Source organism: Microchirus variegatus, assembly GCF_963457635.1.
Source record: "Microchirus variegatus genome assembly, chromosome: 1".
In the NCBI taxonomy this organism is placed as follows: Eukaryota; Metazoa; Chordata; class Actinopteri; order Pleuronectiformes; family Soleidae; genus Microchirus; species Microchirus variegatus.
The window spans coordinates 33,573,149-33,588,697 of record NC_139802.1 but is presented as its reverse complement, the minus strand read 5'-3'; the positions used below and the strand labels follow the sequence as shown (position 1 = coordinate 33,588,697).

The 15,549-nt window shown below is 32.3% G+C and overlaps 1 protein-coding gene across 1 annotated transcript in view; it reads right to left on the bottom strand.

The window, feature by feature from the left end:
- The window catches only part of unc80 (unc-80 homolog (C. elegans)), a gene marked incomplete at both ends in the record, with an annotated part of 59,098 nt that overhangs the window by 24,849 nt on the left and 18,700 nt on the right, over positions 1 to 15,549 (bottom strand). Inside the window, one exon of the mRNA XM_083896879.1 lies at positions 14,708 to 14,814. Within this exon, the coding sequence (XP_083753005.1) occupies positions 14,708 to 14,814 (107 nt within the window). The remainder of the gene's footprint in view (positions 1 to 14,707; positions 14,815 to 15,549) is intronic.

Genomic DNA, 15,549 nt, shown 5'->3' with positions numbered 1-15,549 from the left:
TTTAAAAGCCTTTCTAAATAAATGTTTAACAAAAGTTTGACTTTTTTGTCAAATTTTGGACGACATACTAGAGTATGACTTGTTTGACCGATTTCGGACGACCTACTTAACTATGACTTTTTGGTAAAATTTTGGACGACATACTAAAGTACGACTTTTGTAGTTAAATTTTGGACGACATACTATGGTATGACTTTTGTAGTTAAATTTTGGACGACATACTTAGGTATGACTTTTTTGTCAAAATTTGGACGACATACTAAAGTAAGACTTTTTTGTCAAATTTTGGACGACTAACTATAGTATGACTTTTTTGTTAAATTTGGGACGACATACTATACTATGACTTTTTAGTCAGATTTTGGACGACATACTATAGTATGACTTTTTTGTTAAATTTTGGACGACATACTATACTATGACTTTTAAGTCAGATTTTGGACGACATACCATAGTATGACTTTTTTGTTAAATTTGGGACGACATACTATACTATGACTTTTTAGTCAGATTTTGGACGACATACTATACTATGACTTTTTAGTCAGATTTTGGACGACATACTATAGTATGACTTTGGTGACATTTTGGACGACATACTATACTGTCTTTTTTGTAAAATTTTGGAAGACATACTATACTATGTCTTTTTTGTCAAATTTTGGACAACATACTAGAGTATGACTTTTTGGTCAAATTTTGGACGACATACTAAAGTTTGACTTTTTTGTCAAATTATGGACGACATACTAGAATGACTTTTTATTCAAATTTTGGACGACATACTATACTATGACTTTTTGGTCAAATCTTGGACGACATACTATAGTATGACTTTTTGGTCAAATTTTGGACGACATACCAAAGTTTGACTTTTTTGACCGATTTTGGACCACCTACTTAACTATGACTTTTTGGTCAAATTTTAGACGACATACTATAGTATGACTTTTGGTCAAATTTTGGACGACATACTAGAGTATGACTTTGGTGACATTTTGGACGACATACTATACTATGTCTTTTTTGTCAAATTTTGGACGACATACTATATGTCTTTTTTGTCAAATTTGGGACGACTTACTATAGTATGACTTTTTTGTTAAATTTGGGACGACATACTATACTATGACTTTTTAGTCAGATTTTGGACGACATACTATAGTATGACTTTGGTGACATTTTGGACGACATACTATACTATGTCTTTTTTGTAAAATTTTGGACAACATACTAAAGTATGACTTTTTGGTCAAATTTTGGACGACATACTAAAGTTTGACTTTTTTGTCAAATTTTGGACGACATACTAGAATGACTTTTTTGTCAAATTTTGGACGACATACTAAAGCACGACTTTTGTAGTTAAATTTTGGACGACATACTATGGTATGACTTTTTCTTCAAATTTTGGAATACATACAAAAGTAGGATTTTTTTGAGCGATTTTGTACGACCTACTTAACTATGACTTTTTGTCAAATTTTGGACGACATACTTAAGTATGACTTTTTTGTCAGATTTTGGACGACATACTATATTATGTCTTTTTTGTCAAATTTGGGACGACTTACTATAGTATGACTTTTTTGTTAAATTTGGGACGACATACTATACTATGACTTTTTAGTCAGATTTTGGACGACATACTATAGTATGACTTTGGTGACATTTTGGACGACATACTATACTATGTCTTTTTTGTAAAATTTTGGACGACATACTATACTATGTCTTTTTTGTAAAATTTTGGACAACATACTAAAGTATGACTTTTTTGTCAAATTTTGGACGACATACTATACTATGACTTTTTAGTCAGATTTTGGACGACATACTATAGTATGACTTCGGTGACATTTTGGACGACATACTATACTATGTCTTTTTTGTCAAATTTTGGACAACATACTAAATTATGACTTTTTGGTCAAATTTTGGACGACATACTAAAGTTTGACTTTTTTGTCAAATTTTGGACGACATACTATAGTATGACTTTTTTGTTAAATTTGGGACGACATACTATGCTATGACTTTTTAGTCAGATTTTGGACGACATACTATAGTATGACTTTGGTGACATTTTGGACGACATACTATACTGTCTTTTTTGTAAAATTTTGGACGACATACTATACTATGTCTTTTTTGTAAAAGTTTGGACAACATACTAAAGTATGACTTTTTGGTCAAATTTTGGACGACATACTAAAGTTTGACTTTTTTGTCAGATTTTGGACGACATACTAAAGTATGACTTTGGTGACATTTTGGACGACATACTATACTATGTCTTTTTTGTAAAATTTTGGACAACATACTAAAGTATGACTTTTTGGTCAAATTTTGGACGACATACTAAAGTTTGACTTTTTTGTCAAATTTTGGACGACATACTAGAATGACTTTTTTGTCAAATTTTGGACGACATACTAAAGTACGACTTTTGTAGTTAAATTTTGGACGACATACTATGGTATGACTTTTTGGTCAAATTTTGGAATACATACAAAAGTAGGATTTTTTGAGCGATTTTGTACGACCTACTTAACTATGACTTTTTGTCAAATTTTGGACGACATAAGTATGACTTTTTTGTCAAATTTTGGACGACATACTTAAGTATGACTTTTTTGTCAAATTTTGGACGACATACTAAAGTATGCCTTTGGTGACATTTTGGAAACCTACTTAACTGGTCAAATTTTGGAATACATACAAAAGTAGGATTTTTTGAGCGATTTTGTACGACCTACTTAACTATGACTTTTTGTCAAATTTTGGACGACATAAGTATGACTTTTTGGTCAAATTTTGGACGACATACTTAAGTATGACTTTTTTGTCAAATTTTGGACGACATACTATAGTATGCCTTTGGTGACATTTTGGACGACATACTATACTGTCTTTTTTGTAAAATTATGGACGACATACTATACTATGTCTTTTTTGTAAAATTTTAGACAACATACTAAAGTATGACTTTTTGGTCAAATTTTGGACGACATACTAAAGTGTGACTTTTTTGTCAAATTTTGGACGACATACTAAAGTTTGACTTTTTATTCAAATTTTGGACGACATACTATACTATGACTTTTTGGTCAAATCTTGGACGACATACTATAGTATGACTTTTTGGTCAAATTTTGGACGACATACCAAAGTTTGACTTTTTTGACCGATTTTAGACCACCTACTTAACTATGACTTTTTGGTCAAATTTTGGACGACATACTATAGTATGACTTTGGTGACATTTTGGACGACATACTATACTATGTCTTTTTTGTCAAATTTTGGACGACATACTATATGTCTTTTTTGTCAAATTTGGGACGACTTACTATAGTATGACTTTTTTGTTAAATTTGGGACGACATACTATACTATGACTTTTTAGTCAGATTTTGGACGACATACTTAAGTATGACTTTGGTGACATTTTGGACGACATACTATACTATGTCTTTTTTGTCAAATTTTTGACGACATACTATAGTATGACTTTTTTGTTAAATTTGGGACGACATACTATACTATGACTTTTTAGTCAGATTTTGGACGACATACTATAGTACGACTTTTTGGTCAAATCTTGGACGACATACTATAGTATGACTTTTTGGTCAAATTTTGGACGACATACCAAAGTTTGACTTTTTTGACCGATTTTGGACCACCTACTTAACTATGACTTTTTGGTCAAATTTTAGACGACATACTATAGTATGACTTTTGGTCAAATTTTGGACGACATACTAGAGTATGACTTTGGTGACATTTTGGACGACATACTATAGTATGACTTTTTTGTTAAATTTGGGACGACATACTATACTATGACTTTTTAGTCAGATTTTGGACGACATACTATAGTATGACTTTGGTGACATTTTGGACGACATACTATACTATGTCTTTTTTGTAAAATTTTGGACAACATACTAAAGTATGACTTTTTGGTCAAATTTTGGACGACATACTAAAGTTTGACTTTTTTGTCAAATTTTGGACGACATACTAGAATGACTTTTTTGTCAAATTTTGGACGACATACTAAAGCACGACTTTTGTAGTTAAATTTTGGACGACATACTATGGTATGACTTTTTCTTCAAATTTTGGAATACATACAAAAGTAGGATTTTTTTGAGCGATTTTGTACGACCTACTTAACTATGACTTTTTGTCAAATTTTGGACGACATACTTAGGTATGACTTTTTTGTCAGATTTTAGACGACATACTATAGTATGACTTTTTTGTTAAATTTTGGACGACATACTATACTATGACTTTTTAGTCAGATTTTGGACGACATACTATATTATGTCTTTTTTGTCAAATTTGGGACGACTTACTATAGTATGACTTTTTTGTTAAATTTGGGACGACATACTATACTATGACTTTTTAGTCAGATTTTGGACGACATACTATAGTATGACTTTGGTGACATTTTGGACGACATACTATACTATGTCTTTTTTGTAAAATTTTGGACGACATACTATACTATGTCTTTTTTGTAAAATTTTGGACAACATACTAAAGTATGACTTTTTGGTCAAATTTTGGACGACATACTATACTATGACTTTTGACTGATTTTGGACGACATACTATAGTATGACTTCGGTGACATTTTGGACGACATACTATACTATGTCTTTTTTGTCAAATTTTGGACAACATACTAAAGTATGACTTTTTGGTCAAATTTTGGACGACATACTAAAGTTTGACTTTTTTGTCAAATTTTGGACGACATACTAGAATCACTTTTTTGTCAAATTTTGGACGACATACTATAGTATGACTTTTTTGTTAAATTTGGGACGACATACTATGCTATGACTTTTTAGTCAGATTTTGGACGACATACTATAGTATGACTTTGGTGACATTTTGGACGACATACTATACTGTCTTTTTTGTAAAATTTTGGACGACATACTATACTATGTCTTTTTTGTAAAAGTTTGGACAACATACTAAAGTATGACTTTTTGGTCAAATTTTGGACGACATACTAAAGTTTGACTTTTTTGTCAGATTTTGGACGACATACTATAGTATGACTTTGGTGACATTTTGGACGACATACTATACTATGTCTTTTTTGTAAAATTTTGGACAACATACTAAAGTATGACTTTTTGGTCAAATTTTGGACGACATACTAAAGTTTGACTTTTTTGTCAAATTTTGGACGACATACTAGAATGACTTTTTTGTCAAATTTTGGACGACATACTAAAGTACGACTTTTGTAGTTAAATTTTGGACGACATACTATGGTATGACTTTTTGGTCAAATTTTGGAATACATACAAAAGTAGGATTTTTTGAGCGATTTTGTACGACCTACTTAACTATGACTTTTTGTCAAATTTTGGACGACATAAGTATGACTTTTTTGTCAAATTTTGGACGACATACTTAAGTATGACTTTTTTGTCAAATTTTGGACGACATACTATAGTATGCCTTTGGTGACATTTTGGACGACCTACTTAACTTTGACTTTTTGTCAAATTTTGGACGACATAAGTATGACTTTTTTGTCAAATTTTGGACGACATACTTAAGTATGACTTTTTTGTCAAATTTTGGACGACATACTATAGTATGCCTTTGGTGACATTTTGGACGACATACTATACTGTCTTTTTTGTAAAATTTTGGACGACATACTATACTATGTCTTTTTTGTAACATTTTAGACAACATACTAAAGTATGACTTTTTGGTCAAATTTTGGACGACATACTAAAGTGTGACTTTTTTGTCAAATTTTGGACGACATACTAAAGTTTGACTTTTTATTCAAATTTTGGACGACATACTATACTATGACTTTTTGGTCAAATCTTGGACGACATACTATAGTATGACTTTTTGGTCAAATTTTGGACGACATACCAAAGTTTGACTTTTTTGTCCGATTTTAGACCACCTACTTAACTATGACTTTTTGGTCAAATTTTGGACGACATACTATAGTATGACTTTGGTGACATTTTGGACGACATACTATACTATGTCTTTTTTGTCAAATTTTGGACGACATACTATATGTCTTTTTTGTCAAATTTGGGACGACTTACTATAGTATGACTTTTTTGTTAAATTTGGGACGACATACTATACTATGACTTTTTAGTCAGATTTTGGACGACATACTTAAGTATGACTTTGGTGACATTTTGGACGACATACTATACTATGTCTTTTTTGTCAAATTTTGGACGACATACTATAGTATGACTTTTTTGTTAAATTTGGGACGACATACTATACTATGACTTTTTAGTCAGATTTTGGACGACATACTATAGTATGACTTTGGTGACATTTTGGACGACATACTATACTATGTCTTTTTTGTAAAATTTTGGACAACATACTAAAGTATGACTTGTTGGTCAAATTTTGGACGACATACTAAAGTTTGACTTTTTTGTCAAATTTTGGACGACATACTAGAATGACTTTTTTGTCAAATTTTGGACGACATACTAAAGCACGACTTTTGTAGTTAAATTTTGGACAACATACTATGGTATGACTTTTTCTTCAAATTTTGGAATACATACAAAAGTAGGATTTTTTTGAGCGATTTTGTACGACCTACTTAACTATGACTTTTTGTCAGATTTTAGACGACATACTATAGTATGACTTTTTTGTTAAATTTTGGACGACATACTATACTATGACTTTTTAGTCAGATTTTGGACGACATACTATATTATGTCTTTTTTGTCAAATTTGGGACGACTTACTATAGTATGACTTTTTTGTTAAATTTGGGACGACATACTATACTATGACTTTTTAGTCAGATTTTGGACGACATACTATAGTATTACTTTGGTGAATGTCTTTTTTGTAAAATTTTGGACGACATACTATACTATGTCTTTTTTGTAAAATTTTGGACAACATACTAAAGTATGACTTTTTGGTCAAATTTTGGACGACATACTATACTATGACTTTTTAGTCAGATTTTGGACGACATACTATAGTATGACTTCGGTGACATTTTGGACGACATACTATACTATGTCTTTTTTGTCAAATTTTGGACAACATACTAAAGTATGACTTTTTGGTCAAATTTTGGACGACATACTAAAGTTTGACTTTTTTGTCAAATTTTGGACGACATACTAGAATCACTTTTTTGTCAAATTTTGGACGACATACTATAGTATGACTTTTTTGTTAAATTTGGGACGACATACTATGCTATGACTTTTAGTCAGATTTTGGACGACATACTATAGTATGACTTTGGTGACATTTTGGACGACATACTATACTATGTCTTTTTTGTAAAATTTTGGACGACATACTATACTATGTCTTTTTTGTAAAATTTTGGACAACATACTAAAGTATGACTTTTTGGTCAAATTTTGGACGACATACTATACTATGTCCTTTTTGTCAAATTTTGGACAACATACTAAAGTATGACTTTTTGGTCAAATTTTGGACGACATACTAAAGTTTGACTTTTTTGTTAAATTTTGGACGACATACTAGAATGACTTTTTTGTCAAATTTTGGACGACATTCTAAAGTACGACTTTTGTAGTTAAATTTTGGACGACATACTATGGTATGACCTTTAGGTCAAATTTTGGAATACATACAAAAGTAGGATTTTTTTGAGCGATTTTGTACGACCTACTTAACTATGACTTTTTGTCAAATTTTGGACGACATACTTAAGTGTGACTTTTTTGTCAAATTTTGGACAACATACTTAAAGGGACACTATGTAGTATTTATGGGTTTATATAACCCCAAATCCACTTTTTTATACATATTATGTGCTCCTGCATTGTCTAGTCGCTGTATAATAGTTTTTGTTTCATTTTTATAGTATGACTTTTTTGTTAAATTTTGGACGACATACTATACTATGACTTTTTAGTCAGATTTTGGACGACATACTATATTATGTCTTTTTTGTCAAATTTGGGACGACTTACTATAGTATGACTTTTTTGTTAAATTTGGGACGACATACTATACTATGACTTTTTAGTCAGATTTTGGACGACATACTATAGTATGACTTTGGTGACATTTTGGACGACATACTATACTATGTCTTTTTTGTCAAATTTTGGACAACATACTAAAGTATGACTTTTTGGTCAAATTTTGGACGACATACTAAAGTTTGACTTTTTTGTCAAATTTTGGACGACATACTAGAATCACTTTTTTGTCAAATTTTGGACGACATACTATAGTATGACTTTTTTGTTAAATTTGGGACGACATACTATGCTATGACTTTTTAGTCAGATTTTGGACGACATACTATACTATGTCTTTTTTGTAAAATTTTGGACAACATACTAAAGTATGACTTTTTGGTCAAATTTTGGACGACATACTAAAGTTTGACTTTTTTGTCAGATTTTGGACGACATACTATAGTATGACTTTGGTGACATTTTGGACGACATACTATACTATGTCTTTTTTGTAAAATTTTGGACAACATACTAAAGTATGACTTTTTGGTCAAATTTTGGACGACATACTAAAGTTTGACTTTTTTGTCAAATTTTGGATGACATACTAGAATGACTTTTTTGTCAAATTTTGGACGACATACTAAAGTACGACTTTTGTAGTTAAATTTTGGACGACATACTATGGTATGACTTTTTTGTCAAATTTTGGACGACATACTATAGTATGCCTTTGGTGACATTTTGGACGACATACTATACTATGTCTTTTTTGTAAAATTTTGGACGACATACTATACTATGTCTTTTTTGTAAAATTTTGGACAACATACTAAAGTATGACTTTTTGGTCAAATTTTGGACGACATACTAAAGTTTGACTTTTTTGTCAAATTTTGGACGACATACTATAGTATGACTTTGGTAACATTTTGGACGACATACTATACTATGTCGTTTTTGTCAAATTTTGGACGACATACTATAGTATGACTTTTTTGTTAAATTTGGGACGACATACTATACTATGACTTTTTAGTCAGATTTTGGACAACATACTATAGTATGACTTTGGTGACATTTTGGACGACATACTTTACTATGTCTTTTTTGTCAAATTTTGGACGACATACTATACTATGTCCTTTTTGTCAAATTTTGGACAACATACTAAAGTATGACTTTTTGGTCAAATTTTGGACGACATACTAAAGTTTGACTTTTTTGTTAAATTTTGGACGACATACTAGAATGACTTTTTTGTCAAATTTTGGACGACATTCTAAACTACGACTTTTGTAGTTAAATTTTGGACGACATACTATGGTATGACCTTTAGGTCAAATTTTGGAATACATACAAAAGTAGGATTTTTTTGAGCGATTTTGTACGACCTACTTAACTATGACTTTTTGTCAAATTTTGGACGACATACTTAAGTATGACTTTTTTGTCAAATTTTGGACGACATACTTAAAGGGACACTATGTAGTATTTATGGGTTTATATAACCCAAAATCCACTTTTTTATACATATTATGTGCTCCTGCATTGTCTAGTCGCTGTATAATAGTTTTTGTTTCATTTTCGTAGTGTTTCATAAAGTCATGTAAAATAACATGGTCGCGGACCGCGGTTGCATAGCCACTGTTAGCAGCGAGACGACATGTTTCTACCGGAGCCTGTAAGGACAAACGCGAGAGAACAAATCAAGCGTCTCTTTACTTGTAGCGGAAGTCCCGCCTCCTCTCTCTCCGCTTCGTCTGCTACGGCCGCGGTAGCTCGCCCTCTCCCTCGCCTCACGAACCTCATCTGCTGACACGGAGAAAGACGACGAGTTCGACATTGGACCGGCTGCGGATACCGTAGCGCTCAGGGAAGGGAGGGGGTGAGCAGAGCAGCAGGTCTTTGTTGTAAATTTCAGCCTCTCCTCTAGATGACACTATGAACTACTTACTTCACCTTTAAGTATGACTTTTTAGTCAGATTTTGGACGACATACTATAGTATGACTTTTTTGTTAAATTTTGGACGACATACTATAGTATGACTTTTTTGTAAAATTTGGGACGACTTACTATAGTATGACTTTTTTGTTAAATTTGGGACGACATACTATACTATGACTTTTTAGACAGATTTTGGACGACATACTATAGTATGAATTTGGTGACATTTTGGACGACATACTATACTATGACTTTTTAGTCAGATTTTGGACGACATACTATAGTATGACTTTGGTGACATTTTGGATGACATACTATACTATGTCTTTTTTGTAAAATTTTGGACGACATACTATACTATGTCTTTTTTGACAAATTTTGGACAACATACTAACGTATGACTTTTTGGTCAAATTTTGGACGACATACTAAAGTTTGACTTTTTTGTCAAATTTTGGACGACATACTTGAATCACTTTTTTGTCAAATTTTGGACGACATACTATAGTATGACTTTTTTGTTAAATTTGGGACGACATACTATGCTATGACTTTTTAGTCAGATTTTGGACGACATACTATACTATGTCTTTTTTGTAAAATTTTGGACAACATACTAAAGTTTGACTTTTTTGTCAGATTTTGGACGACATACTAGAATGACTTTTTTGTCAAATTTTGGACGACATACTAAAGTACGACTTTTGTAGTTAAATTTTGGACGACATACTATGGTATGACTTTTTGGTCAAATTTTGGAATACATACAAAAGTAGGATTTTTTTGAGCGATTTTGTACGACCTACTTAACTATGACTTTTTGTCAAATTTTGGACGACATAAGTATGACTTTTTTGTCAAATTTTGGACGACATACTTAAGTATGACTTTTTTGTCAAATTTTGGACAACATACTATAGTATGCCTTTGGTGACATTTTGGACGACATACTATACTATGTCTTTTTTGTAAAATTTTGGACGACATACTATACTATGTCTTTTTTGTAAAATTTTGGACAACATACTAAAGTATGACTTTTTGGTCAAATTTTGGACGACATACTAAAGTTTGACTTTTTTGTCAAATTTTGGACGACATACTATAGTATGACTTTGGTGACATTTTGGACGACATACTATACTTTGTCTTTTTTGTCAAATTTTGGACGACATACTATAGTATGACTTTTTTGTTAAATTTGGGACGACATACTATACTATGACTTTTTAGTCAGATTTTGGACAACATACTATAGTATGACTTTGGTGACATTTTGGACGACATACTTTACTATGTCTTTTTTGTCAAATTTTGGACAACATACTAAAGTATGACTTTTTGGTCAAATTTTGGACGACATACTAAAGTTTGACTTTTTTGTCATATTTTGGACGACATACTATAGTATGACTTTGGTGACATTTTGGACGACATACTATACTATGTCTTTTTTGTCAAATTTTGGACGACATACTTTAGTATGACTTTTTTGTTAAATTTGGGACGACATACTATACTATGACTTTTTAGTCAGATTTTGGACAACATACTATAGTATGACTTTGGTGACATTTTGGACGACATACTTTACTATGTCTTTTTTGTCAAATTTTGGACGACATACTATACTATGTCCTTTTTGTCAAATTTTGGACAACATACTAAAGTATGACTTTTTGGTCAAATTTTGGACGACATACTAAAGTTTGACTTTTTTGTTAAATTTTGGACGACATACTAGAATGACTTTTTTGTCAAATTTTGGACGACATTCTAAAGTACGACTTTTGTAGTTAAATTTTGGACGACATACTATGGTATGACCTTTAGGTCAAATTTTGGAATACATACAAAAGTAGGATTTTTTTGAGCGATTTTGTACGACCTACTTAACTATGACTTTTTGTCAAATTTTGGACGACATACTTAAGTATGACTTTTTTGTCAAATTTTGGACGACATACTTAAAGGGACACTATGTAGTATTTATGGGTTTATATAACCCAAAATCCACTTTTTTTTTTTTATACATATTATGTGCTCCTGCATTGTCTAGTCGCTGTATAATAGTTTTTGTTTCATTTTCGTAGTGTTTCATAAAGTCATGTAAAATAACACGGTCGCGGACCGCGGTTGCATAGCCACTGTTAGCAGCGAGACGCCATGTTTCTACCGGAGCCTGTAAGGACAAACGCGAGAGAACAAATCAAGCGTCTCTTTACTTGTAGCGGAAGTCCCGCCTCCTCTCTCTCCGCTTCGTCTGCTACGGCAGCGGTAGCTCGCCCTCTCCCTCGCCTCACGAACCTCATCTGCTGACACGGAGAAAGACGACGAGTTCGACATTGGACCGGCTGCGGATACCGTAGCGCTCAGGGAAGGGAGGGGTTGAGCAGAGCAGCAGGTCTTTGTTGTAAATTTCAGCCTCTCCTCTAGATGACACTATAAACTACTTACTTCACCTTTAAGTATGACTTTTTAGTCAGATTTTGGACGACATACTATAGTATGACTTTGGTGACATTTTGGATGACATACTATAGTATGTCTTTTTTGTAAAATTTTGGACGACATACTATACTATGTCTTTTTTGACAAATTTTGGACAACATACTAAAGTATGACTTTTTGGTCAAATTTTGGACAACATACTATAGTATGACTTTTTGGTCAAATTTGGGACGACATACTATACTATGACTTTTTAGACAGATTTTGGACAACATACTATAGTTTGACTTTGGTGACATTTTGGACGACATACTATACTATGACTTTTTTGTTAAATTTGGGACGACATACTATACTATGTCTTTTTTGACAAATTTTGGACAACATACTAAAGTATGACTTTTTGGTCAAATTTTGGACAACATACTAAAGTAGGACTTTTGTAGTTAAATTTTGGACGACATACTTAAGTATGACTTTTTTGTCAAATCTTGGACGACATACTTAAGTATGACTTCATGGTCAAATTTTGGAATACATACAAAAGTAGGATTTTTTTGAAGCTATTTTGTAAGACCTACTTAACTATGACTTTTTTGTTAAATTTGGGACGACATACTATACTATGACTTTTTTGTTAAATTTTGGACGACATACTATACTATGACTTTTTAGTCAGATTTTGGACGACATACTATAGTATGACTTTTTTGTTAAATTTTGGACGACATACTTTAGTATGACTTTTTAGTCAGATTTTGGACGACATACTATATTATGTCTTTTTTGTCAAATTTGGGACGACTTACTATAGTATGACTTTTTTGTTAAATTTGGGACGACATACTATACTATGACTTTTTAGACAGATTTTGGACGACATACTATAGTATGACTTTGGTGACATTTTGGACGACATACTATACTATGACTTTTTAGTCAGATTTTGGACGACATGCTATAGTATGACTTTGGTGACATTTTGGATGACATACTATACTATGTCTTTTTTGTAAAATTTTGGACGACATACTATACTATGTCTTTTTTGACAAATTTTGGACAACATACTAAAGTATGACTTTTTGGTCAAATTTTGGACAACATACTATAGTATGACTTTTTGGTCAAATTTGGGACGACATACTATATTATGACTTTTTAGACAGATTTTGGATGACATACTATAGTATGACTTTTGTGACATTTTGGACGACATACTATACTATGTCTTTTTTGTCAAATTTTGGACGACATACTATAGTATGACTTTTTTGTTAAATTTGGGACGACATACTATACTATGTCTTTTTTGACAAATTTTGGACAACATACTAAAGTATGACTTTTTGGTCAAATTTTGGACAACATACTAAAGTACGACTTTTGTAGTTAAATTTTGGACGACATACTTAAGTATGACTTTTTTGTCAAATTTTGGACGACATACTAAAGTATGACTTTATGGTCAAATTTTGGAATACATACAAAAGTAGGATTATTTTGAAGCGATTTTGTAAGACCTACTTAACTATGACTTTTTGTCAAATTTTGGACGACATACTATAGTATGAGGTTTTTAGTTCAATTTTGGACGACATACTATAGTATGACTTTTTTAGTTCAATTTTGGACGACATACTAAAGTATGACTACATGAGTCTCCTCACCTCATCGAATCCACACAGCAGCTCCTTAATACATCAATAATACGTTTCAAAATAAATGTTAATGAGCGACGCATAAACAGACTTTGAACAAGCTGGGATCGCGCACCTATCCCTGGGTGGAGACGGAGGAGGATGCTGCTAGATCTGGAGCGAATGTCCCTTGACTATGCAACCTGAAACTAATTTCACCACGGTCAGCTATACTGCTAAAGGGCAGCAGTAAGTCAAAAGGCTAGCTAGTTTTTTCCTTTGTTTAAAAATGATATACTCAGGTTCAAAAGAAATGTTCACAAATATTTTTGTTGTGTAATTTACAGAAAGGACCCTCCCAAGTCCGGGTAGAGGTCCTTTAGCCGTTCACATCTGCTTTCTCTGAGAGAAATACATAGTTAATATGCAGCATTTTTATTGTTTACAGAGCAGTGGTGATTTGTATTTTATACCTATGGGATTATTGTCATTTTGCTTTAACTTTTTGGTTACTTTACTTTGTTACTATATTATTTTGTTATGTTGGCATCAAAATAAATAAATAAATTAAACGTTGAGACCTATAAGCAGTGTTCGTGTCATCCCTACATACACAAGACAACTTGGTAGCATTATATCAACACGCCCATCTGACCTTCGAACTTTGCCGTATGAAGGAGAGTCGGTCGACTGAGCTGATGTCCAGCAGGTCCTCCACACCGTCAGTCAGTCCAGAAAGAGAGGAGCGCTTCAGCCAGTTGCCTGGAGACATGTGAATTTAAAAAAAGAACAAACAACGCTGCAGGACACAGGTAGCCACAAAGGCACTGTGCACAATGGGAAAGTACTGTACACATGCACACACATGGGTTGGCACACAGGGCAGTGCAGTCACTTACTCTTATTGCACAGTCACAGACATTCAGGGTATTCGACTCACGACAGGTCAGACTTTTCAATTTATTGCACATAAAAAAATGACCAAGAAAAAATTGCTGTTGCTATTACAGTGACTTAAAATAAAAGAACCTGTCATGTTATTGCATGGATATTTGATGGATATTTGATGGAGAAGTGGGTGACAGAGAGATGGAGTACACCATATTGGTGAAAATGTCAATGCTGTTTCAAATTGCTGGTTAATCTCTCTGTGATTTTGGCATGAACAAGTAGTAACTGCAACTTTAGAGATAATAATTCATTTTGAACTAACGTTATGGACATTTTATTGTAACCATTATTTCAAATACACAGGCATTTAATTAACCTCTGTTTTGCAAGGCAAAACCCCATCCCAATATTATATTATATCTTTCATGCTACGACTACAATCCATTTGCATTGCTTCCATAGTCACAGCTAAAGCTTCTAGTTTTAATGTTAATTTATTCATAATCTCATCTGTGCATGTTTAGGTTTCTATATACATATTCATATTTTCTTAACCTTAAAGTTTGCAACCTGTTCTTCTTGTTAATTTTTGAAAGTGCAGTTGTT